The sequence below is a fragment of the Dendropsophus ebraccatus genome, chromosome 11 (assembly GCF_027789765.1).
Source record: "Dendropsophus ebraccatus isolate aDenEbr1 chromosome 11, aDenEbr1.pat, whole genome shotgun sequence".
Classification (NCBI taxonomy): domain Eukaryota; kingdom Metazoa; phylum Chordata; class Amphibia; order Anura; family Hylidae; genus Dendropsophus; species Dendropsophus ebraccatus.
In genome coordinates, this window is record NC_091464.1 from 97,942,337 (window position 1) to 97,966,192 (window position 23,856).

Genomic DNA, 23,856 nt, shown 5'->3' on the forward strand with positions numbered 1-23,856 from the left:
TCTCTCACAAACAATATATACTCCTTCTCTATCTCTCCCTGTACTAGTTGTTTTGATATGTAATCTATGTGTTTTCCCTCTCTGCCTAACGTACACCTCCTCTCTCTCTGCAGTCTAGACACACAATGAGAAAGAGCATGGACGCTCAGGCACTTCCTGTTCCTGTAGTGACGTCACACACCTTGATATTCACATAACAACAGGATAAAAGGGATTATAGGAGTAATAATTCCTTATATCCTCTTTCATTCTGTGAAAACAATACAGTTTTGCGACGCCGTGCGATTTTGATGAATTTCGTAACAAACTTTTTGCAAAGTTCGTAACGAATCTGGTTCGTAACGGTTCGGTTCGCTCATCCCTAGTGAAAACTTTCCATAAAAATTCTGATTTACAAAAAAAAACAACAACTGGATCCAGAGGGGTTTTGTTAATCTCTTATTTTTTCCTCAGCATCCCTCGCTTTCTTGCCGCTCTCTTCTGGGCTTTGGGCCTCCTTCGGGATGTCTTTGTACAGGTCCTTGAAGTTGTGGAGCCAGATGTTGGTGGATGTGGTGCTGGTTGCTTTTGCTGTCTTGGGTCCATAGTTCCCAGAAGGAGTTGTCTTGGAGGCATCTTGGAGCTGGAGGAGTGAGGTGGAGGTGTGGCTGGCTCTCTCGGAGGTTGGCTCTGTATTGCTGGTGTATGGTGTAGATGCCTCCTCGGTGCAGGGTGGTTGGGATCTCTTGTTCTTAGGGTCTTTCTGATGGTTTTCCTTTTGGTGTTGTCTTCTTGGCCTCTTGTTTTTGCATCTTCTCTGGTCGGTCATTTCTGCACTGGTCTATAGGTTTTATACTGTGAGGGTTACTCCTCCTGGAGCTTGTACACATCATCTCTGTAGTCTCTGCTCTGTCTATCATCTGTCCATTACATACAGGACACACAGATGACACATAACAGGAACCTCCCATATTTATTATATAACATCCTGTATCATACACTGACATCACTCGTCCATTGTAACCCCGTCCTCTCCTGTCTTACGATCACTCATGTTCACAAGGTGTGAGCCGCTCCCTGTGTCAGGTATGGTGCGCTATACAAGTATTAGCCAATCACATGTAAGGATTATATGCCCCGCCCCTTTAATCACATGTTAGGATTATATGCCCCACCCCTTCAATCACATGTCAGGATTATATGCCCCACCCCTTCAATCACATGTCAGGATTATATGCCCTGCCCCTTCAATCACATGTCAGGATTATATGCCCCGCCCCTTCAATCACATGTCAGGATTATATGTCCCTCCACTTCGTAATGGAGGCAATAGGTATAATTACCTCAGGGACTCAGTATAGATCATACTGAAACCGTCCACATAGCGAGAGACGACAGCGACGCTTCCTTCCATCTTTTAAATCATAGTTAATAAGTCTCTTTTTGACCTTTTCTAATTTTTTTTATAACTTTCCTTTATTTGGTTGTTTTACTTTTTTATTCTTTTTGGATTTTTCAGTGTGATTTCCTCTGGTTCTGGACTACTATATTCTGCCAAATCCCTGCAGTACCGGCCGGAAGAACTTCATTTCTTTAGAACATTCCGGTGCACCCACATTGCAATTACGGATAGCACATAATGGAGCGTGAGGCCTGAGCCGCACTTTACATTGTCTGCACAGTTAGTTTGTGTGGCCGCTATTCAATGACATTTGTATGTACTCAAGCCGGGATCCCACTGACTTTAGTGCAAGGTAATTTTTCAATTAATCACGGCCAGTGTTGCAATTGTGTGAACATAGCCTCATCCTGTGTAACTAAGGCTTCTTTTGGTCAGACGGCTCATTTCTAATATTTTATGGATTACCTTAATTTGTCTTTTTCTTAGTTTGGATCTTTTCATTTCTTATTTTTGTGACTTTCATCATTTCATTTTACTTTTAGAATTTTAAATGAATTTATTATGTTATTTTATTTTATTTTTCTAAATTTGACTTGTTTTGCTTACGACTACAATATTTTAATCAGTTTTTATTGCTTTTAACGTGTTGCTTTTCCATTTTTCATCTTTTATATTTTTCTCCTTTTGATGATTTTGATCACTTTTTATTTTATTTTTTTTTCAAATATTTAATTAGTTTTTATTTTTTACACTTTTTTTGTATTTTTAATGGCTTCCGGAGATTTCTGCCATTTGTTAGGTGTACAGTAAAGTATACAGGAAACCGTTCATGAAGCGAGAGATGACAGCGATGCTTCCTTCCATCTTTTAAATCATAGTTTATTTTCCTTCTTTTTTTTCATCTTTTCTATTTTTTTTATGACTTTCCTTTTTTTGCTTATTTTACTTTTTTATTCTTTTTTGATTTTTCAGTGTAATTTCTTTTGGTTCTGGGCTATAATATTCTCTCAGATTTTATTATTTTATCTTGTATTTTTCTTCATTTTGTATATTCATCCTGTGTAAATGTGGCTTCTTTTAGTCAGACGTCTCATTTCAAATATTTTATAGATCACAATATTTTGCCTTTTTCTTAGTTTGTATTTTTTTTAATTTCTTATTTTTGTGACTTTCATTATTTCATTTTACTTTCAGGATTTTAAATGAATTTAAGATGGTTTACTATTTTTTTTGTAAATTTGAAATTTTTCTTCTTTTATATTTTTCTCCTTTTATTGATTTTTTTTATGACTTTTTTAAATATTTTATGACTTTTTTTTAAATTATTTTTGTATTTTTAATGACTTTATTAATATTTTTTATTTTAATAATTTGTTAGCTGTATCTGTCTATGCCGGATTACTAGTGGGCTCTCACTAGTGGGCCACTTTTTTGCTGGGACCCAGCGGCGGGTCCCGCATCGTGGCACTCCGGTGCCCGATTCCCGTCCGCTTCCGGGTGTCTGACGCAGGCCCGAGACTTGACGTCTCAGGTCCGCTCAGCCACTGACAGAGGCGGGATCTGAGCGGACAACGCCTCCTTCATTGAGTGGCTGAGCGGACCTGAGACGTCACGTCTCGGGCCTGCGTCAGACACCCGGAAGCGGCGGGACTGCCATGACACAGTGCTGGTAATATGGTCTGATCATGTGTTGTGGGTCTGGGGGCTCTGGACCTGTCTCTGTAAGAATACTGTACTGGGGGAGTCTCCTAATGACATCATCGATGACATCATCCTAGATAACTGCCATTAAACAAGGCTGGTGAATAAGTGGACTAACAGCACGTGACGTGCAGGCAGCTTTTATAACATACGTTTCCCTATAATGCTCCATAGGATGAATAAGTCATAGGGCCGGCGCGCAGACAGGAGAGGAGGGGGAGGAATGTGCCAGACATTTCATATAACGCATCCTAGAAAGACCACATCGGCTGGGGTGTAATGTTCTGCAGAAAGTAACATCAGTCGTGGTGTAATGTTCTGCAGAATAAAGATAGACTAATTATAACGTAAATATAATGCGTTGTCTATAGGGTAACATGCTACATTTCCTCCATCCCAGCAGCCCCCCGCTCCCACCTCCTGGGGGTCCTGAGGATGCCACACTATATATATCATACAGGATAGGTGAAGCTGTAGATTGTCAGCTCTTGGGGTCAGCTAGGGGTGTTACATAAAGCAGTGGATGGGGGTACATAAATACAGGTGTGTTTATATAGTATTACAGGCCGGTCACAGCTCCTAGTAGACGCTCCTCATATTACAGATGTGGGATATAATCCTGTAAGGAGAAAAAGGAGTTAGAAGAGACGATCTATACACTCTCTATTACAGCTTATCAGTATACAGAGAGTAACACCCCCCCCCCCCATCATAGTCTATGGGAGCTGCCCCTCTATTGTCAGGAACCCCATACCTAACAAAAGACAAGGATCAGGAAGAAGGAGAGGAGCCATGCTGGGATCAGGAAGAAGGAGAGGAGCCACACTGAGATCAGGAGGAAGAGGAGGAGCCACGCTGGGATCAGGAATAAGAGGAGGAGCCACACTGAGATCAGGAGGAAGAGGAGGAGCCACACTGAGATCAGGAGGAAGAGGAGGAGCCACGCTGGGATCAGGAATAAGAGGAGGAGCCACACTGAGATCAGGAGGAAGAGGAGGAGCCACGCTGGGGATCAGGAAGAAGAGGAGGAACCGTGCTGGGATCTGGAAGAAGAGGAGGAGCCACGCTGGGATCAGGAATAAGAGGAGGAGCCATGCTGGGATCAGGAATAAGAGGAGGAGCCACACTGAGATCAGGAGGAAGAGGAGGAGCCATGCTGGGATCAGGAATAAGAGGAGGAGCCACACTGAGATCAGGAGGAAGAGGAGGAGCCATGCTGGGATCAGGAATAAGAGGAGGAGCCACACTGAGATCAGGAATAAGAGGAGGAGCCACACTGAGATCAGGAGGAAGAGGAGGAGCCACGCTGGGGATCAGGAAGAAGAGGAGGAACCGTGCTGGGATCAGGAAGAAGAGGAGGAGCCACGCTGGGATCAGGAATAAGAGGAGGAGCCACACTGAGATCAGGAGGAAGAGGAGGAGCCATGCTGGGATCAGGAATAAGAGGAGGAGCCATGCTGGGATCAGGAGGAAGAGGAGGAGCCATGCTGGGATCAGGAATAAGAGGAGGAGCCACACTGAGATCAGGAGGAAGAGGAGGAGCCACGCTGGGATCAGGAATAAGAGGAGGAGCCACACTGAGATCAGGAGGAAGAGGAGGAGCCACGCTGGGATCAGGAAGAAGAGGAGGAGCCACACTGAGATCAGGAGGAAGAGGAGGAGCCACGCTGGGATCAGGAAGAAGAGGAGGAACCACGCTGGGATCAGGAACAAGAGGAGAAGCCATGCTGGGATCAGAAATAAGAGGAGGAGCCATGCTGGGATCAGGAATAAGAGGAGGAGCCATGCTGGGATCAGGAATAAGAGGAGGAGCCATGCTGGGATCAGGAATAAGAGGAGGAGCCATGCTGGGATCAGGAATAAGAGGAGGAGCCATGCTGGGATCAGGAATAAAAGGAGAAGCCACACTGGGGATCAGGAATAAGAGGAGGAGCCATGCTGGGATCAGAAATAAGAGGAGGAAACGCGCTGGGACCAGGAAGAAGAGGAAGAACCACGCTGGGATCAGGAATAAAAGGAGGAGCCATGCTGGGATCAGAAATAAAAGGAGGAGCCATGCTGGGGATCAGGAATAAGAGGAGGAGCCATGCTGGGGATCAGGAATAAGAGGAGGAGCCATGCTGGGGATCAGGAATAGGAGAAGGAGCCATGCTGGGGATCAGGAATAGGAGAAGCCATGATTGGATCAGGAATAAGAGGAGGAACCATGCAAGTGATCAGGAATAGGAGGAGGAGCCATGTTGGGGATCAGGACTAGGAGGAGGAGCCATGCTGGGCATCAGGAATAGGAGGAGAAGCCATGCTGGGGATCAGGAATAGGAGGAGAAGCCATGCTGGGGATCAGGAATAAGAGGAGGAGCCACACTGGGGATCAGGAATAAGAGGAGGAGCCATGCTGGGGATCAGGAATAAGAGGAGAAGCCATGCTGGGGATCAGGAATAAGAGGAGAAGCCATGCTGGGGATCAGGAATAAGAGGAGGCACACTGGGGATCAGGAATAAGAGGAGGAGCCATGCTGGGGATCAGGAATAAGAGGAGGAGGCACACTGGGGATCAGGAATAGGAGGAGGAGCCATGCTGGGGACAGGAATAAGGAGGAGCCATGTTGGGGAATCAGGAATAGGAGGAGAAGCCATGATCGGATCAGGAATAAGAGGAGAAGCCATGCTGGGGATCAGGAATAAGAGGAGAAGCCATGCTGGGTATCAGGAATAAGAGGAGGCACACTGGGGATCAGGAATAAGAGGAGGGGCCATGCTGGGGATCAGGAATAAGGAGGAGCCATGTTGGGGAATCAGGAATAGGAGGAGAAGCCATGATCGGATCAGGAATAAGAGGAGGAGCCACGCTGGGGATCAGCAATAAGAGGAGGAACCATGCAAGGGATCAGGAATAGGAGGAGGAGCCATGCTGGGGACAGGAATAGGAGGAGCAGCCATGATGGGATCAGGAATAAGAGGAGGAGCCACGCTAGGATCAGGAATAGGAGGAGGAACCATATCTTATAGTAAGATTCTCTTTTGCCCATAGCAACCAATCACAGCTCAGCTTTCATTTTACCAGAGCGACCTATTATGTTTTGGCTTTTTTACTATTATTAATGTATACACGTCCATCTCCGCTAGTGATTGGTGCCAGAGATCTAGGTTACCCGGCGGGGCTCAGATATCATTGACCAGGATCAAACACAACCCACTGGATTCACTCACTTTTTCAGGCGTCCGTGGCTGAAGTTCTTGTTCTTTATTATTTAGAGTCATCTACAACGACTGGGTGTTTCCCATCTATAACAAAAATATAAAGGTCACAAACTATGAATCCTACACATACAGGGAGAGGGGAAGAGGCTGCTGCCAGACTCCTCTAGAGACAGCTTAGCTCTCTGAGATCAAAGGGATCCAATGTGGTGGTCTGTTCACCTGCTGTGGGGAGGGCTCAGGAGGCTGCTGCTGCCGTATACATTAGATGGTAGACAACATTAATGTAATGTACGGCCATCTTTACTCCTACGTGTGGCCGTGTATCTGATACCTGATATGATGCCCCGGGTGGATCTCCTCAGCCGTCCCTCCTCGATATGACACAACACTTGTACATTTGGCTCCAGGTCATAATCCAGTACAGACTCCACCAGCTTCCAGTCACCATCCTGCTTGATGACATTGAGTCTTCCATAGAGGGATAAATCTTCTCCCCCTGCAGTGATCCACTGGACGTGGGGTTCATGGTAGTGTCCAGTGCCCACACACTTCATATGTCGCTTCCCATCAGTGGTCACCCGGGTTACTGTGGGGTCACCTGCATGCAGTCCTGAGAACAAGAGATATGACATCATATAGTACAGGGATATTCTGGATTAAAGGATGATTATATGTAACCTCAGAAGACTAGGAGCAGATATACATTCTAGCCAACGTGTTTTCTGTGTGCCAGACATACAGCATTTATAGCAACCATATTGTGACCTTGTGGTACTGTGCCTGATGAAGCCTGGTTCTACTGTAAGTCAAAGTGGTATCTGAGTACCAATAATCATAGTTAGGATTTAGGAAAGGTGACTGCTATGGGTGGATTCTGGTAGTACTAGGAGTCCTGGAGGTATCTGAGCACCAGTAGCTATAATCAGGACCCAGGATAGGTGACTGCTATAGATGAAGCCTGGTTCTGCCATCTGGATGTTCTCAGTAAACTGAGTTTCACTTTGAGAAGCTGTGAATTCCCATTGAGTTTGGGCTTTTTCCTACACGTTCAGTAACCTGTTACTTCTATGGTCTTGTTGGTGACTTCTATCTTCTCCTATAACATTACTGTAGACATGTGGATGGGAGGTCACTTACTGTCTGTTGCCAGGGTCACCCGCTTGTTTCCATTCCTCCTCCGGTTGGCGACTCGGCATTCATAGGTTCCCTCGTCTTCATATGTGACGTGTCTCAAGATCAGGTGTAAATTTCCATGTGAAACACCTTTGGCCAATTCGGCACGTCCTCGGTATCTGGGATCCTGATCCTCAAGTTTTACTTCTCCATTCTGGACTTTGTAGACAATCAGGTCTCTTTGGTTTTCTACCTTCTTCCAAATCACGGTCAAACCAGTCAAAGAGTCCACGAAAGGGAAGTTACAAGGCAGCAGGACATTGTGGTACAGGGAGGAGGTCACCCGGTCTTCAGATATGGGGGGGCCACCTGGAAAGGACACAACGATTACAACACACCCAGCTCTACGCCCATCAGGCTGACACGTCAGGAGTGGCCATACCCCAGCCTTATGTAGGTATCCTTAGATAAAGTGATACATGGACTATATCCAGGGATAGGCGTTCAGGAGATAGGACCTAAGGCTGCAGTCCTGATATTGCCCCCTATATGCGCCATCCAAGGACAAAGACAAGCGCTGATCTGCCAGACAGAGGCTTGTTTGCAGAAGCCAGAGTAATCGAACGATCCCTGTACTGTTCATGTCACTATTTACACAGGGAGATGTGCGGGTAAGGCTGCAATTGGCCAAGCACCAGGCGTTTTTCTGCTCCTTGGTTGATCGCTGACACTTTTACATGGGCCGATTATCGGCCGGAGGAGCATTTCTAGCAGCGCACCCGGCCGATAATAGGCTCGAGTTAAAGGCCTTTTATACTATTGGGGACATTTATGAAGGTGCCCTCCTCTTAGTGAATCCGGCCGGGCAATCGGAAGTGAGGCCTAATTTAGGAGCGTCGTCGTCGTACATCGGTCTTCATAAATGTCCCCCTACATGTTTATGCGTAGGGGCCAGGGCCAGGTAGACCTGAGCCGGGATCTACATTCTTGGGACAAGGACCGTACATCTGGTACAGGTTATTACATCACTTTTGGATGGATTTTCATGTAGATGTTGAATTATACCCCTTCTCCTGCCATGGAGACCTTACGACCTCAGATGAAAGAACTGGTTCAGGTCCAGTCTTGTGACATGGATATGTCTACCGGACTTTACCTCAAAGAGTCCACCATCACGATCACCAGACATCCGACCTAACACAGGACGATATATTCTCTGCAGATGGCTCCGGGGTTTTCTGAGGATCCATAAAGTTACCCTCCCGGCAGGATAGATGTGGCCTCCGAGGCTGCCCATATTACAGCCCATTCCATGGAGGATGGAGCTGGGAATCTTCCTCCTCTCCCTTTTCTATCACACTGACAGGTAAGACGCCAGCGGAGATCCAGGTCTGGGGTCTATGGCCGCCCCTCATTCCCACCTCTTATTACTGACGCCTCTATCATCTCTAGTGATTTGTTATCGGATGGGGAGAGGAGTATAAGAACAGAGAATATATCGGCCCTGGATGCTGTTACCTGAAGAGAATCCCAGAATGAGCGACAGGAGGAGAACCACCCAAATCTGCAACACAAACGTTCAGTGTTAGGCTCCATTGACACCAACACTTTACTGCTCCATCTGTACATGGTTCTGAATTTTTGCTTTGGAAATTTAGTGCAAAATATATTTGAACAGAACAGGTTAAAAAAAAGTAAAGTAGAAACAATATGCTAAATCTTCCACTAAATAGAATAACGATTGAAAAAAAAAAAACGTGCAAAATTATACCACATCAAATATATATGTAAATAAAATAGAAATGCAATATTAAATAAGAAAAAACTAATTATAAATCCTAAAACACAAAACAATGGATTATAAAATCTGAAACATAAAAGTTAAATACAAAACCTAAGATCACAAGTCATATAAGAAACATCTTTCCATCTAGATATAGAGCCGCAGCCTTACACATTGGGAGGGACAGGCAGGAGGGGGGCGTTATATGGCACAAGGAGGGTAGTGTGAAGGGTGTCTGTGTGTGGTGTGAACCTGTGACTGGCCTGAATAGAGACTTGGGCCTCTGCCTGTGTAGAGACTGGGACCTGTATAGAGACTGTGGCCTCTGCCTGTGTAGAGACTGGGACCTGTATAGAGACTGTGGCTGGCCTGTGTACAGACTGGGGCCTTGGCCTGTCCCACTGATGCTCTCCTCCTGGATTTCAGCACTTTCTACCACCAGCTTCAGGTTCCCAATGGACAATCCATACAGATCAGCAGGGAAACTAAAACATTTCTGAAAAAATTGCCCAAAATGTATCTGTAATCTGTATTTACCTTCATGACGGCTCCGTGTGGTGGCTGTAGGAACAGGGATCAGCGTCTGAAGAAGAACATAGAAAAGACATGACAGTATAGTAACTGTATAACCCTGATAACACAGCAGCTGGATATGTGATATATAAGTTACTGTACAGTATAGCAGCATGTGGTATATAATGTATAGTAACTGTATAACCCTGATAACACAGCAGCTGGATATGTGATATATAAGTTACTGTACAGTATAGTAATCAGCATGTGGTGTATAATGTATAGTAACTGTATAACCCTGATAACACAGCAGCTGGATATGTGATATATAGGTTACTGTACAGTATAGCATCATGTGGTGTATAATGTATAGTAACTGTATAACCCTGATAACACAGCAGCTGGATATGTGATATATAAGTTACTGTACAGTATAGCAGCATGTGGAGTATAATGTATAGTAACTGTATAACCCTGATAACACAGCAGCAGCTGGATATGTGATATATAAGGTACTGTACAGTATAGCAGTCAGCATGTGGTGTATAATGTATAGTAACTGTATAACCCTGATAACACAGCAGCTGGATATGTGATATATAAGTTACTGTACAGTATAGCAGCATGTGGTGTATAATGTATAGTAACTGTATAACCCTGATAACACAGCAGCTACATATGTGATATATAAGTTACTGTACAGTATAGCAGCATGTGGTATATAATGTATAGTAACTGTATAACCCTGATAACACAGCAGCTGGATATGTGATATATAAGTTACTGTACAGTATAGCAGCATGTGGTATATAATGTATAGTAACTGTATAACCCTGATAACACAGCAGCTGGATATGTGATATGTTACTGTACAGTATAGCAGTCAGCATGTGGTATTTAATGTATAGTAACTGTATAACCCAGATAACACAGCAGCTGGATATGTGATATATAAGTTACTGTACAGTATAGCAGCATGTGGTATATAATGTATAGTAACTGTATAACCCTGACAACACAGCAGCTGGATATGTAATATGTTACTGTACAGTATAGCAGCATGTGGTATATAATGTATAGTAACTGTATAACCCTGATAACACAGCAGCAGCTGGATATGTGATATATAAGTTACTGTACAGTATAGCAGCATGTGGTATATAATGTATAGTAACTGTATAACCCAGATAACACAGCAGCTGGATATGTGATATATAAGTTACTGTACAGTATAGCAGCATGTGGTGTATAATGTATAGTAACTGTATAACCCTGATAACACAGCAGCTGGATATGTGATATATAAGTTACTGCACAGTATAGCAGCATGTGGTATATAATGTATAGTAACTGTATAACCCTGATAACACAGCAGCTGGATATGTGATATATAAGTTACTGTACAGTATAGCAGCATGTGGTATATAATGTATAGTAACTGTATAACCCTGATAACACAGCAGCTGGATATGTGATATGTTACTGTACAGTATAGCAGTCAGCATGTGGTATATAATGTATAGTAACTGTATAACCCAGATAACACAGCAGCTGGATATGTGATATATAAGTTACTGTACAGTATAGCAGCATGTGGTATATAATGTATAGTAACTGTATAACCCTGACAACACAGCAGCTGGATATGTAATATGTTACTGTACAGTATAGCAGCATGTGGTATATAATGTATAGTAACTGTATAACCCAGATAACACAGCAGCTGGATATGTGATATATAAGTTACTGTACAGTATAGCAGCATGTGGTATATAATGTATAGTAACTGTATAACCCTGATAACACAGCAGCTGGATATGTGATATATAAGTTACTGTACAGTATAGCAATCAGCATGTGGTGTATAATGTATAGTAACTGTATAACCCTGATAACACAGCAGCAGGATATGTGATATATAAGTTACTGTACAGTATAGCAATCAGCATGTGGTGTATAATGTATAGTAACTGTATAACCCTGATAACACAGCAGCAGCTGGATATGTGATATATAAGTTACTGTACAGTATAGCAGCATGTGGTGTATAATGTATAGTAACTGTATAACCCTGATAACACAGCAGCAGCTGGATATGTGATATATAAGTTACTGTACAGTATAGCAGCATGTGGTATATAATGTATAGTAACTGTATAACCCTGATAACACAGCAGCTGGATATGTGATATATAAGTTACTGTACAGTATAGCAGCATGTGGTATATAATGTATAGTAACTGTATAACCCTGATAACACAGCAGCTGGATATGTGATATATAAGTTACTGTACAGTATAGCAATCAGCATGTGGTATATAATGTATAGTAACTGTATAACCCTGATAACACAGCAGCTGGATATGTGATATATAAGTTACTGTACAGTATAGCAGCATGTGGAGTATAATGTAAAGTAACTGTATAACCCTGATAACACAGCAGCTGGATATGTGATATATAAGTTACTGTACAGTATAGCAGCATGTGGTGTATAATGTATAGTAACTGTATAACCCTGATAACACAGCAGCTGGATATGTGATATATAAGTTACTGTACAGTATAGCAGCATGTGGTATATAATGTATAGTAACTGTATAACCCTGATAACACAGCAGCAGCTGGATATGTGATATATAAGTTACTGTACAGTATAGCAGCATGTGGTGTATAATGTATAGTAACTGTATAACCCTGAAAACACAGCAGCAGCTGGATATGTGATATATAAGTTACTGTACAGTATAGCAGCATGTGGTGTATAATGTATAGTAACTGTATAACCCTGATAACACAGCAGCTGGATATGTGATATCTAAGTTACTGTACAGTATAGCAGCATGTGGTATACAGTGGCGGATTATAACGTGGGTGCTTTGGGCGGCCGCCCGGGGCCCGAGGCTCTGGGGGGGCTCATGCCGCCCACATTATTACTTTGCATGAGGTTACACAGCAGGACATCACTTTCGGGGCCCAGTGGGCCCCTGAGTGATGTGCTGCTGTGGCGCGCTGCCCCTAGAGTGCGCGCTGTCCCTAGAGTCCGTGCTTCCCCCTCCGTAAGTAATTTGCGGCCGCCACTCGCCATCGCCGGATTGGCAGCAGCCGCGGCCTCTGACCTCTGACCCGACCCACAACATGCATTGGCCGCCTTCAGTGAGCGGTACTTGAGGGCCCAGCGTCAGTGAAGTCATCCGTGTCTTGTAAGCATGCGCCGCCCGCGGCGCCAAGCTCCTGCACGGCCCCGCCTCGATCCTGGAAGTCTCCCTGCAAGCTCCTGCCCCCCGCGCTTCATCACCTCAGGGCTATCATGCTCAAGTGAGGTAAAGTGTGTGTGTTGGGGGGTGGGGAGGGTCTGGTGTGTTTGTGAGGGGATGAGGGTCAGGTGGGGAAGTGTGTGTGTGCAGGGCTGTATTTACCCCTAGGCACTCGTGGTCCGGTGCCTAGGGCGGCAGCTGTGAGGGCGGCACCAGGAGGAAAAAAAAAACTTAATTTTTTTCACCCTTCCATTCCACCTTTCTCTCAGACTTGCCGGTCAATCCGGCATCTTTTCAGGGGGTGGGGGGTGTCACAGACGCGAGCACAGAAGTATGTAGAGAGAGAGGGCCGGGAAATACAGCACCTGCGCTCTCCCTCGCTCTCTCCCCCCTCACTGTCAGCAGTGATTGGATGACATCTCTGCAGCTAGGGGCCGCTCTGTTATCTGGCCTCTCCACACCAGCTCGCTGTGAATGATGACCTCTGACCCTCTGCTGCCAGGACCTCAGTGACAGCTCGTTATCTATATCATAAAAATCAAAGTCTGTCTGTTTGTCCTTCTGTCTGTCTGTCTGTCTGTCTGTCCTCTATAGACTTCCAAACGCCTGAACAGTTTGACCCCAAATTTGGCACACAGATACATTGGGTGCCCGGGAAGGTTATTGCGAAGGTCCCGTCTCCGCCAGATGTACAGGAGGGGAGGGGGAGGGGAAAGAGAGGCGCCCCATAGAGATGAATGGGAAAATCTCCTCACTGCAAACACAGGTGATATAATTAGCTGCAGCAGACACGGCAGTTGGAGCCTTAGCAACCAATAGGATTACTGCTTTCATTATCACAGGGAGCAATGGTTGCTAGGGAAGCTGCCTCACAACATCCACAGTAATAACTGGTAGACCCCCTACTCCATCTATACAGTACATGTATACAGGACCCCCTACTCCATCTATACAGCACATGTATACAGGACCCCCTACTCCATCTATACAGTACATGTATATACAGGACCCCCTACTCCATCTATACAGTACATGTATACAGGACCCCCTACTCCATCTATAAAGTACATGTATACAGGACCCCCTACTCCATCTATACAGTACATGTATATACAGGACCCCCTACTCCATCTATACAGTACATGTATATACAGGGCCCCCTACTCCATCTATACAGTACATGTATATACAGGACCCCCTACTCCATCTATACAGTACATGTATATACAGGGCCCCCTACTCCATCTATACAGTACATGTATATACAGGGCCCCCTACTGCATCTATACAGTACATGTATACAGGACCCCTACTCCATCTATACAGTACATGTATATACAGGACCCCCTACTCCATCTATACAGTACAAGTATATACAGGACCCCCTACTCCATCTATACAGTACATGTATATACAGGGCCCCCTACTCCATCTATACAGTACATGTATATACAGGACCCCCTACTCCATCTATACAGTACATGTATACAGGGCCCCCTACTCCATCTATACAGTACATGTATACAGGACCCCCTACTCCATCTATACAGGACATGTATATACAGGACCCCCTACTCCATCTATACAGTACATGTATATACAGGGCCCCCTACTCCATCTATACAGTACCTGTATATACAGGGCCCCCTACTGCATTTATACAGTACATGTATATACAGGGCCCCCTACTCCATCTATACAGGACATGTATACAGGACCCCTACTCCATCTATACAGTACATGTATATACAGGGCCCCCTACTCCATCTATACAGTACATGTATACAGGACCCCCTACTCCAACTATACAGTACATGTATATACAGGACCCCCTACTCCATCTATACAGTACATGTATATACAGGGCCCTACATGTATACAGGGCCCCCTACTCCATCTATAAAGTACATGTAAATACAGGACCCCCTACTCCATCTATACAGTACATGTATACAGGACCCCCTACTCCATCTATACAGTATATGTATACAGGACCCCATACTCCATCTATACAGTACATGTATATACAGGGCCCCCTACTCCATCTATACAGTACATGTATACAGGACCCCCTACTCCAACTATACAGTACATGTACTGTATAGATGGAGTAGGGGGTCCTGTATATACATGTACTGTATAGTTGGAGTAGGGGGTCCTGTATACATGTACTGTATAGATGGAGTAGGGGGCCCTGTATATACATGTACTGTATAGATGGAGTATGGGGTCCTGTATACATATACTGTATAGATGGAGTAGGGGGTCCTGTATACATGTACTGTATAGATGGAGTAGGGGGTCCTGTATTTACATGTACTGTATAGATGGAGTAGGGGGTCCTGTATATACATGTATATACAGGGCCCTACATGTATACAGGGCCCCCTACTCCATCTATACAGTACATGTAAATACAGGACCCCCTACTCCATCTATACAGTACATGTATACAGGACCCCCTACTCCATCTATACAGTATATGTATACAGGACCCCATACTCCATCTATACAGTACATGTATATACAGGACCCCCTACTCCATCTATACAGTACATGTATATACAGGTCCCCCTACTCCATCTATACAGTACCTGTATATACAGGGCCCCCTACTCCATCTATACAGTACATGTATACAGGGCCCCCTACTCCATCTATACAGTACATGTATACAGGGCCCCCTACTCCATCTATACAGTACATGTATACAGGGCCCCCTACTCCATCTATACAGTACATGTATACAGGGCCCCCTACTCCATCTATACAGTACATGTATATACAGGGCCCCCTACTCCATCTATACAGTACATGTATATACAGGGCCCCCTACTCCATCTATACAGTACATGTATATACAGGGCCCCCTACTCCATCTATACAGTACATGTATATACAGGACCCCCTACTCCATCTATACAGTACATGTATATACAGGACCCCCTACTCCATCTATACAGTACATGTATATACAGGACCCCCTACTCCATCTATACAGTACATGTATACAGGACACTACAGGTATACCAAACTGTGACTGGATAACACTGCCATACCAGACATGACCAATACCGACACACTGTGACTGAATAACACCTCCATACCAGACCTGACCAATACCGCCATACTGTGACTGGATAACACCTCCATACCAGACCTGACCAATACCGCCATTTTTGTTTTTGCATTTTCGTTTTTTCCTCCTTGTGTTTAAAAGGCCATAGCACTTGCATTTTTCCACCTAGAAACCCACATGAGCCCTTATTTTTTGTGTCACTAATTGTACTTTGCAATGACAGGCTGAATTTTTGCATAAAGTACACTGCGAAACCAGAAAAAAATTCAATGTGTGGTGAAATTGAACAAAAAAACGAATTTTTTTTATTTAGGGTTTTTTTGTTTTTACGCCGTTGGCCCTGGGGTAAAACTGACTTGTTATATATGTTCCGCAAGTCGTTACGATTACACTGATATATATGTATGTATAACATGTATAACTTTCATTGTATCTGATGGCCTGTAAAAAATTCAAACCATTGTTAACAAATATACGCTCCTTAAAATCGCTCCATTCCCCGGCTTATAGCGCTTTTATCCTTTGGTCTATGGGGCTGTGTCAGGTGTCATTTTTTGCGCCATGATGTGATCTTTCTATCGGTATCTTGATTGCGCATATACGACTTTTTGATCACTTTTTATTACATTTTTTCTGGATTTGATGCGACCAAAAATTCTCAATTTTGCACTTTTAGATTTTTGGCGCTTACGCTGTTTACCGTACGAGATCAGGAATGTGATCAATAGTTCGGGCGATTACGCATGCGGCGATAGCAAACAGGTTTATTTATTTACTTTTATTTAAAACCTGGGAAAAGGGGGGTGATTCAGACTTCTATTAGGGGAGGGGGCTTTTTATTATTAACACTTTTTTTTTTTACACTTATACTAGAAGCCCCCCGGGGGTTAGGGTTATTCCCCCCTGGGGTTAGGGTTATTCCCCCCTGGGGTTAGGGTTATTCCCCCCCTGGGGTTAGGGTTATTCCCCCCCTGGGGTTAGGGTTATTCCCCCCCTGGGGTTAGGGTTATTCCCCCCCTGGGGTTAGGGTTATTCCCCTTGGGGTTAGGGTTATTCCCCCCCTGGGGTTAGGGTTATTCCCCCCCTGGGGTTAGGGTTATTCCCCCCCTGGGGTTAGGGTTATTCCCCCCCTGGGGTTAGGGTTATTCCCCCTGGGGTTAGGCTTATACAGCAAAGATCAATGAGATCGGCACTCGGATGCTTTCGGCTACTGCAGCTGAAAGCATCCGAGTGCCGGGCCCGGATCAGCGGCATTTTGGAGCAGACACCCGGCCGGTAAAGATGTGTGGATCCACCCCACTAGACACAAGGAAAGTGCTGCATACAGTAATCGGATGCAGCTGTCAACTTTGACAGCTGCATCTGATTACTGAATTAGCGGGCACGGCGATTGGACCGTGCCAGCTAATAGCCGCAGCCCTGGGCTACACGCGGCATCCGGGACCGCGGCGGTTCAGAGCAGGGTCGCCGCGCGCCCCCCTTCTGAACACCTCTTGGTAAGATACACAACCTTATGTTTTGCACCCTCTAGGAAGTGTCTCCATCAAAAGCCATCTTGATAGCCAGTAACTCTCTGTTCCCTATGTCGTAGTTACATTTCACCTTGGATAACTTCCTAGGGAAGAATGAAATTGGTTGGAGATTGGTAAGAGATATGCACCTATATATGACCCAATACATAAAGGTCCTTCTGCAAACCTTATATACCAAAACAAAAGAGAGGGAGAATAAACCCACCAGCAGAAAATGCTGGACCAAATATTAAGAGATATATTGTTTTTCTTTTCTTAGGATATATGTAGAAAACGTGTTTACAAAACACTTTTAAAAAATCACAGTATAGGAGCTGGCACATAACCAGATCCCCAGGCAATTGGTGGTAGTAAATTAAGTTACACAGTAAGTATCCAACAATATAAATGTATATGGAGTATAAATTCATTTTAATTTACACAAACGAAGCACTGGGCATATGACTAGACCAATACTATGCACAGTAACATATAGAGCAGTGTTTCTCAACCTTTTTAAGCCAAGTACCCCCATGTGACGAGATGCTCAAGCCGAGTACCCCCAAGCATGCAATCCATTAAAAACATTGCCTTAGGGTAGATTCACACGTACTTTTCACAGCAAAATCCACTGTGACACTCTGTACTGCCTATTTAACTAGTTAGCTGCCGGGCTTTGAACAGATCATGCTTACCTGCCCGCACTCCTATCTGCTTCTCAGTCTCGCAGGTCACTGACAGGCCGTCAGAGAGCTGTGAGCCAGAGGAGCAGGTGGGAGCGTGGGCAGGTAAGCATGATATGTCCCTTTCAGCTAGATATGCCTCTTGCAGCCACGTATGTCCCATGGAGACAAATGTGCCCCTTGTAGTCAGATATGTTTCTAGATGCCAGGTGTGTCCCCTGTAGGTGGATATGTCTCTTCTAGCTGGATTTGTTCCCTGAAGCTTGATATGCCCCTTTCTGCCAGATCTGTCCCATGGAGTTAGACATGTCCCCCTGCAGCCAGATACCTCCTTCTTCATAGCCACATACTTTCCCCCCCATAACCAGATACTTCCCCCCATGTAGCCAGATAAGTCCCCCCATGTAGTCAAGATGCCTCCTTCTATGCAGCCAGATACCTCCCCCAATGTACATAGATACCTTCCCCATGTAGCTAGATACTTCCTCATTGCAGCCAAATATGTCCTCATGTAGTCAGATACCTCCCCATGTTTTCTTCTCCATCCGGCCCAGGCTACCATGATGATTTCTTACAGCTACAATTCATCTCTTACCAGACAAACATCTTAGGCTCCTGACTTTTCCTTTAACTTCCTTCCCTTTTTCCTACTTACAGGCTCCCATACAGTAGTATCATCTGCAGTAAAGTGACTAGGTGTGTGGGTTGCCCCCCGTATAGTAATAATGCCCCCTGCTGTGCCCTCCATATAGTAATAATGTCTCCTGCTGTGCCCTCCATATAGTAATAATGTCTCCTGCTGTGCCCTCCATATAGTAATAATTCCCCTGCTGTGCCCTCCGTATAGTAATAATGCCTCTTGCTGTGCCTCCATATAGTAATAATGCCCCCTACTTTGCCTCCATATAGTAATAATTTCCCCTGTTGTGACCTCCGTATAGTAATAATGCCTCTTGCTGTGCCTCCATATAGTAATAATCCCCCCTACTTTGCCTCCATATAGTAATAATGCCTCCTGCTGTGCCCTCCGTATAGTAATAATGTCTCCTTCTGTACCCCATATAGTGATAATACCCCCTACTTTGCCTCCATATAGTAATATTGCCCCCTGCTATGTCCCCATAGTAAATGCTCCCTACCCTGCTGTGCCCCCATAATACTGCCCCCTGAGCCCAATAGCAAAGCCCACCATTCCACTCTCCCTACTCAAACACAAAAAAAGTCATACTCACCTAATCTGGGCATGGAGCGGGTCTTCCTCTCTTCTCCAGCCTCTGAGCCACGGGAGAAATCACGTCCAAGCTTGGCGCTGCACAGTGAGATGAGAGGGGGACAGAGGGGGCAGAGAAGGAAAGAGGGGGAGAGAGAAGAGGTGAAGGGAGAGAGGAGGTAAAGGGGGTAGAGGAGGTGAAGGGGGTAAAAGGGGGTAGAAAAGAGGAGGTAATGGGGGGAGCGGAAGAGAGAGTAGGTAAATTGGGTGAGGGAGAGAGGGAGGAGGTAAAAGGGTTGAGGGAGAAGAGGAGGGAAAGGGGGAGATGAAGAGAAAAGAGGTAAAGGGGTGAGGGAGAAGAGGAGGGAAAGAGGAGGTGATGGGGAGAGGACAAGAGAGAGGGGGAGGGAAAGATGAGGTGATTGGGAAGAGAGGATGTAAAGGGGGTAAGGGGGGAGAGAGGGAAAGGGGAGGTGATGGTGGAGAGAACAAGAGAGTAGTGAGGGGGGAGAGGAAGAGAGAGGGGGTAGGGGAGAGAGAAGAGCAGAGAGGGTGAAGAGAGGGGAGGTAAAAGGGGAAAGGAGGTGGATGTGGGAGAGAGGAGGTGGAGGGGGTTGAAAGGAGGTGGGAGAGAGGAGGTGGAGGGGGTATGGAGGAGGTGGGAGAGAGGAGGTGGAGGGGGTATGGAGGAGGTGGAGGTGGGAGAGAGGAGGTGGAGGAGGTATGGTGGAGGTGGGAGAGAGGAGGTGGAGGAGGTATGGTGGAGGTGGGAGAGAGGAGGTGGAGGGGGTATGGTGGAGGTGGGAGAGAGGAGGTGGAGGGGGTATGGAGGAGGTGGGAGAGAGGAGGTGGAGGGGGTATGGAGGAGGTGGAGGTGGGAGAGAGGAGGTGGAGGAGGTATGGTGGAGGTGGGAGAGAGGAGGTGGAGGAGGTATGGTGGAGGTGGGAGAGAGGAGGTGGAGGGGGTATGGTGGAGGTGGGAGAGAGGAGGTGGAGGGGGTATGGAGGAGGTGGGAGAGGAGGTGGAGGGGGTATGGAGGAGGTGGAGGTGGGAGAGAGGAGGTGGAGGGGGTATGGAGGAGGTGGAGGTGGGAGAGAGGAGGTGGAGGGGGTATGGAGGAGGTGGAGGTGGGAGAGAGGAGGTGGAGGGGGTATGGAGGAGGTGGAGGTGGGAGAGAGGAGGTGGAGGGGGTATGGAGGAGGTGGAGGTGGGAGAGAGGAGGTGGAGGGGGTATGGAGGAGGTGGATGTGGGAGAGAGGAGGTGGAGGGGGTATGGAGGAGGTGGGAGAGAGGAGGTGGAGGGGGTATGGAGGAGGTGGAGGTGGGAGAGAGGAGGTGGAGGTGGGAGAGAGGAGGTGGAGGGGGTATGGAGGAGGTGGGAGAGAGGAGGTGGAGGGGGTATGGAGGAGGTGGAGGTGGGAGAGAGGAGGTGGAGGTGGGAGAGAGGAGGTGGAGGGGGTATGGAGGAGGTAGGAGAGAGGAGGTGGAGGGGGTATGGAGGAGGTGGAGGTGGGAGAGAGGAGGTGGAGGTGGGAGAGAGGAGGTGGAGGTGGGAGAGAGGAGGTGGGAGAGAGGAGGTGGAGGGGGTATGGTGGAGGGGGTATGGAGGAGGTGGAGGTGGGAGAGAGAAGGAGGTGGGGTGGGAGAGAGGACATGGAGGGGGTATGGAGGAGGTGGGGGTGGGAGAGAGGAGGTGGATTTGGCGTGGGGGAGAAGCATGTGCTATTCGGGGAGGAGGGTATGCGAGGGGACCGGCCAGCTCCCGGTCAGGGAACCACATCAGCAAGGGGGTCATGGTGTGCCGGGCTACCACTGTCCCTGCCGCGGCAGCTCTCTTCTCACATACCACATCCACCGGCTGCCGCCACACCTTCTCCCCGGGACCAGGTAGAAGTGGCGGCGGCAGCAGGTGGATGTGGGGTCCCATCTCCCGGTCCACAATCAACTGCTGCAGGATCCCCGGGCGGGGTAGCCCAATGCACCACGACCCCCTCGCCGCTGACTTTCTTTGAGCCCCTGCTGGTCAGGCGGCCGTCTGCTGTGACATCAGCCTGCCGCCGCATCTCCTCTATGCCTGCACGGGTCATGCGGGGGAAGAGCGTGCACCGGAGGCTGCTGCTGTCCTGTGACTCCTTCCCTCCCCCAGCAGCCTCACCAAGCCTTTTCTCCCCACAGAACGCTGATGAGCAGCTGCTGGGGGAGGGAAGGAGAGAGCTGCCGCGGCGGGGACAGGGGCCGGGACATTGCTGAGAGGATAGCAGTGTCCCGGTACCCAAAGCAAAGTTTATTTTCCCCCCCCCACCTCCCTCGTACCCCCTCAACCTTGAGAAACCCTGATATAGAGCGTACACAAATTAAATACCATAAGTATATACTACTCATAGATCTTGTCCTTAGTGCAATGACCACCATACCACTCACCCGACGCGCGTTTCGCGTACTTGCTTTATCGAGGGTGTGATTTTTTAAAGTGTTTTTTAAACAATTTTTCTACATATATCCTAATAAAAGAAAAACAATATATCTCTTAATATTTGGTCCTGCATTTTTTGTTGGTGGGTTTATTCTCCCTCTCTTTTGGTTTGGTTGGTAAGAGATGCGGATCCTTGAGACAAAACCGCTCCTACCCCCACCTTAGACACGTCAACCTCAACAACGAAAGGACACTCAAAGTCCGGCTGTATCAGCACTGGAGCCTCTGAGAAACACCACTTAAGTTGTCAAATGCCACCATAGCGTCAGGGGTCCAATTTACCAGATCTGCCCCCTTTTTAGTTAAATCGGTAAGACGTTTGGCTATGGGTAAGAAGCCCTTGATGAATTTCTTGTAGTAATTGGCAACACCCAAAACCCTTTGCAGAGCCATTGGGTCGCTCCCAGTTTTCAATGGCTTGGACCTTTAGAGGGTCCATACTAAACAAGTTTGAGGTTATCTTATACCCCAAGAATGAGACCTCCTGTATTTACTCTCAGAAGCTCCATGACAGTAAGGACATGCAGAATGTGAGAAGACCAATCGGGGGAAAAATTTAAATGTCATCAAGTTACACCACAAGAAACCGACCAAGATATTTACGGAAGACATCATTGATGAAGTGTTGGAAGACCGCTGGGCCGTTGCATAACCTAAAGGGCATAACAAGATATTCGAAATGTCCTTCTGGGGTATTGAAGACGGTCTTCCATTCATCACCTTCCTTAATTCTAATCAGGTTATATGCTCCACGCAGATCTATCTTAGAGAGCCATTTAGCACCCACAATCTAGTTAAACAAGTCAGGGATAAGGGGCAGCGGGTGCTGGTTCTTAACCGTGATCTTGTTCAAAGCCCACCATCTTTTTTGAATGAGATCAATTGAACAATCATATGGTCTGTGTGTGTGTGTGGGGGGGGGGGGGGGGGGGGGGAGGGTGACCCCTCCACTGCACTCTCATCAAATACATCAGCATTGTCAGCCAAAAATTCTGGAATCTCCCCCTCCCCAGGGGAACATTCCGCAAGTGACATAGCAATACAGTGAGGACCACCCTTAGGCCCCCACCGAACCAGTTCTCTGCTGGACCAATCGAAACATGTGCTTCCAGCCAGGGCAACCCTATGATAACATCAGAAGATAAATCATTCATCAGGAGAAAATCGAGGGTCTCCCAATGAACAGACCCCACCTTAACTTCAAGGCGGGGGCTAATATACCGAACACCCCTTTGGGCAAAGGGAGCAGAGTCTGCTCCAGTGACATTCACTGGACACCTGAGCAGCAGGGGACATACCCCTAAACCAGACCAAAACACGGGGTTAATAAAATTTGCAGAAGACCCAGAATCGACCTGGGCGTACCCAGAAATGCATCTATGCCCCAACACCAGAGAGATAGGTAACAGTAGCTTGTTTTTTCTCATGAAGGTTGCCTGTGCGCCTGAGTGACCGCCTCGATAGTCGCTCAGGCACCTGGAGCTTTCTGCTGGTGGTTCCGGCCTAGAAGGACATCCTCTTACGTAGTGCCCAGCTTGCATAGGTTCTGTCAGGAATGTGCAGTAGCCTGGTGGGAACTACGCCTGGTTTGTTGTGACTCCTGTTATTCCCTTCCTAATTCCCTCTGACCTACCGCCTGACCTTTGACTATCCGATTGTATTGCCGATTTTGTACTGCGTTGTCCGTGTTGTTTTGACTTGGCTTGTTCACCATCCGCTATTGTGTTTGTCTGTCTGTCATGTTTGTTCCACTTATACAGCGTAGGGAATGCCTTCGTGGTTGTCCACGGCCGCCAAGGGCCGACTGAGGCAAGTAGGTAGGGACAGTGGGTGGGATCAGACTCAGGGCCCACTGTCTTGTTTTGTTCGTATCTCCCTGTCCTGACAGGTTCCTCCAGAGGGGGTGAAGCAGGAGGGGAAGGTTTAGGGAAGGAGGTCAGAGACAAGGGG

At 46.6% G+C, this 23,856-nt stretch overlaps 1 protein-coding gene across 1 annotated transcript in view; it reads right to left on the reverse strand.

The window, feature by feature from the left end:
* Nucleotides 1-933: 933 nt before the first annotated feature.
* The window catches only part of LOC138768136 (T-lymphocyte activation antigen CD80-like), a 34,987-nt gene continuing 12,064 nt past the window's right edge, over nucleotides 934-23,856 (reverse strand). Inside the window, exons 2-7 of the mRNA XM_069946221.1 lie at nucleotides 9,717-9,762; nucleotides 8,915-8,960; nucleotides 7,421-7,765; nucleotides 6,615-6,893; nucleotides 6,293-6,367; nucleotides 934-3,701 (exon numbers count right to left, since the gene is read on the reverse strand). Coding sequence (XP_069802322.1) covers nucleotides 6,330-6,367; nucleotides 6,615-6,893; nucleotides 7,421-7,765; nucleotides 8,915-8,960; nucleotides 9,717-9,722 — 714 coding nt within the window. The 5' untranslated portion in view covers nucleotides 9,723-9,762 and the 3' untranslated portion in view covers nucleotides 934-3,701; nucleotides 6,293-6,329. The remainder of the gene's footprint in view (nucleotides 3,702-6,292; nucleotides 6,368-6,614; nucleotides 6,894-7,420; nucleotides 7,766-8,914; nucleotides 8,961-9,716; nucleotides 9,763-23,856) is intronic.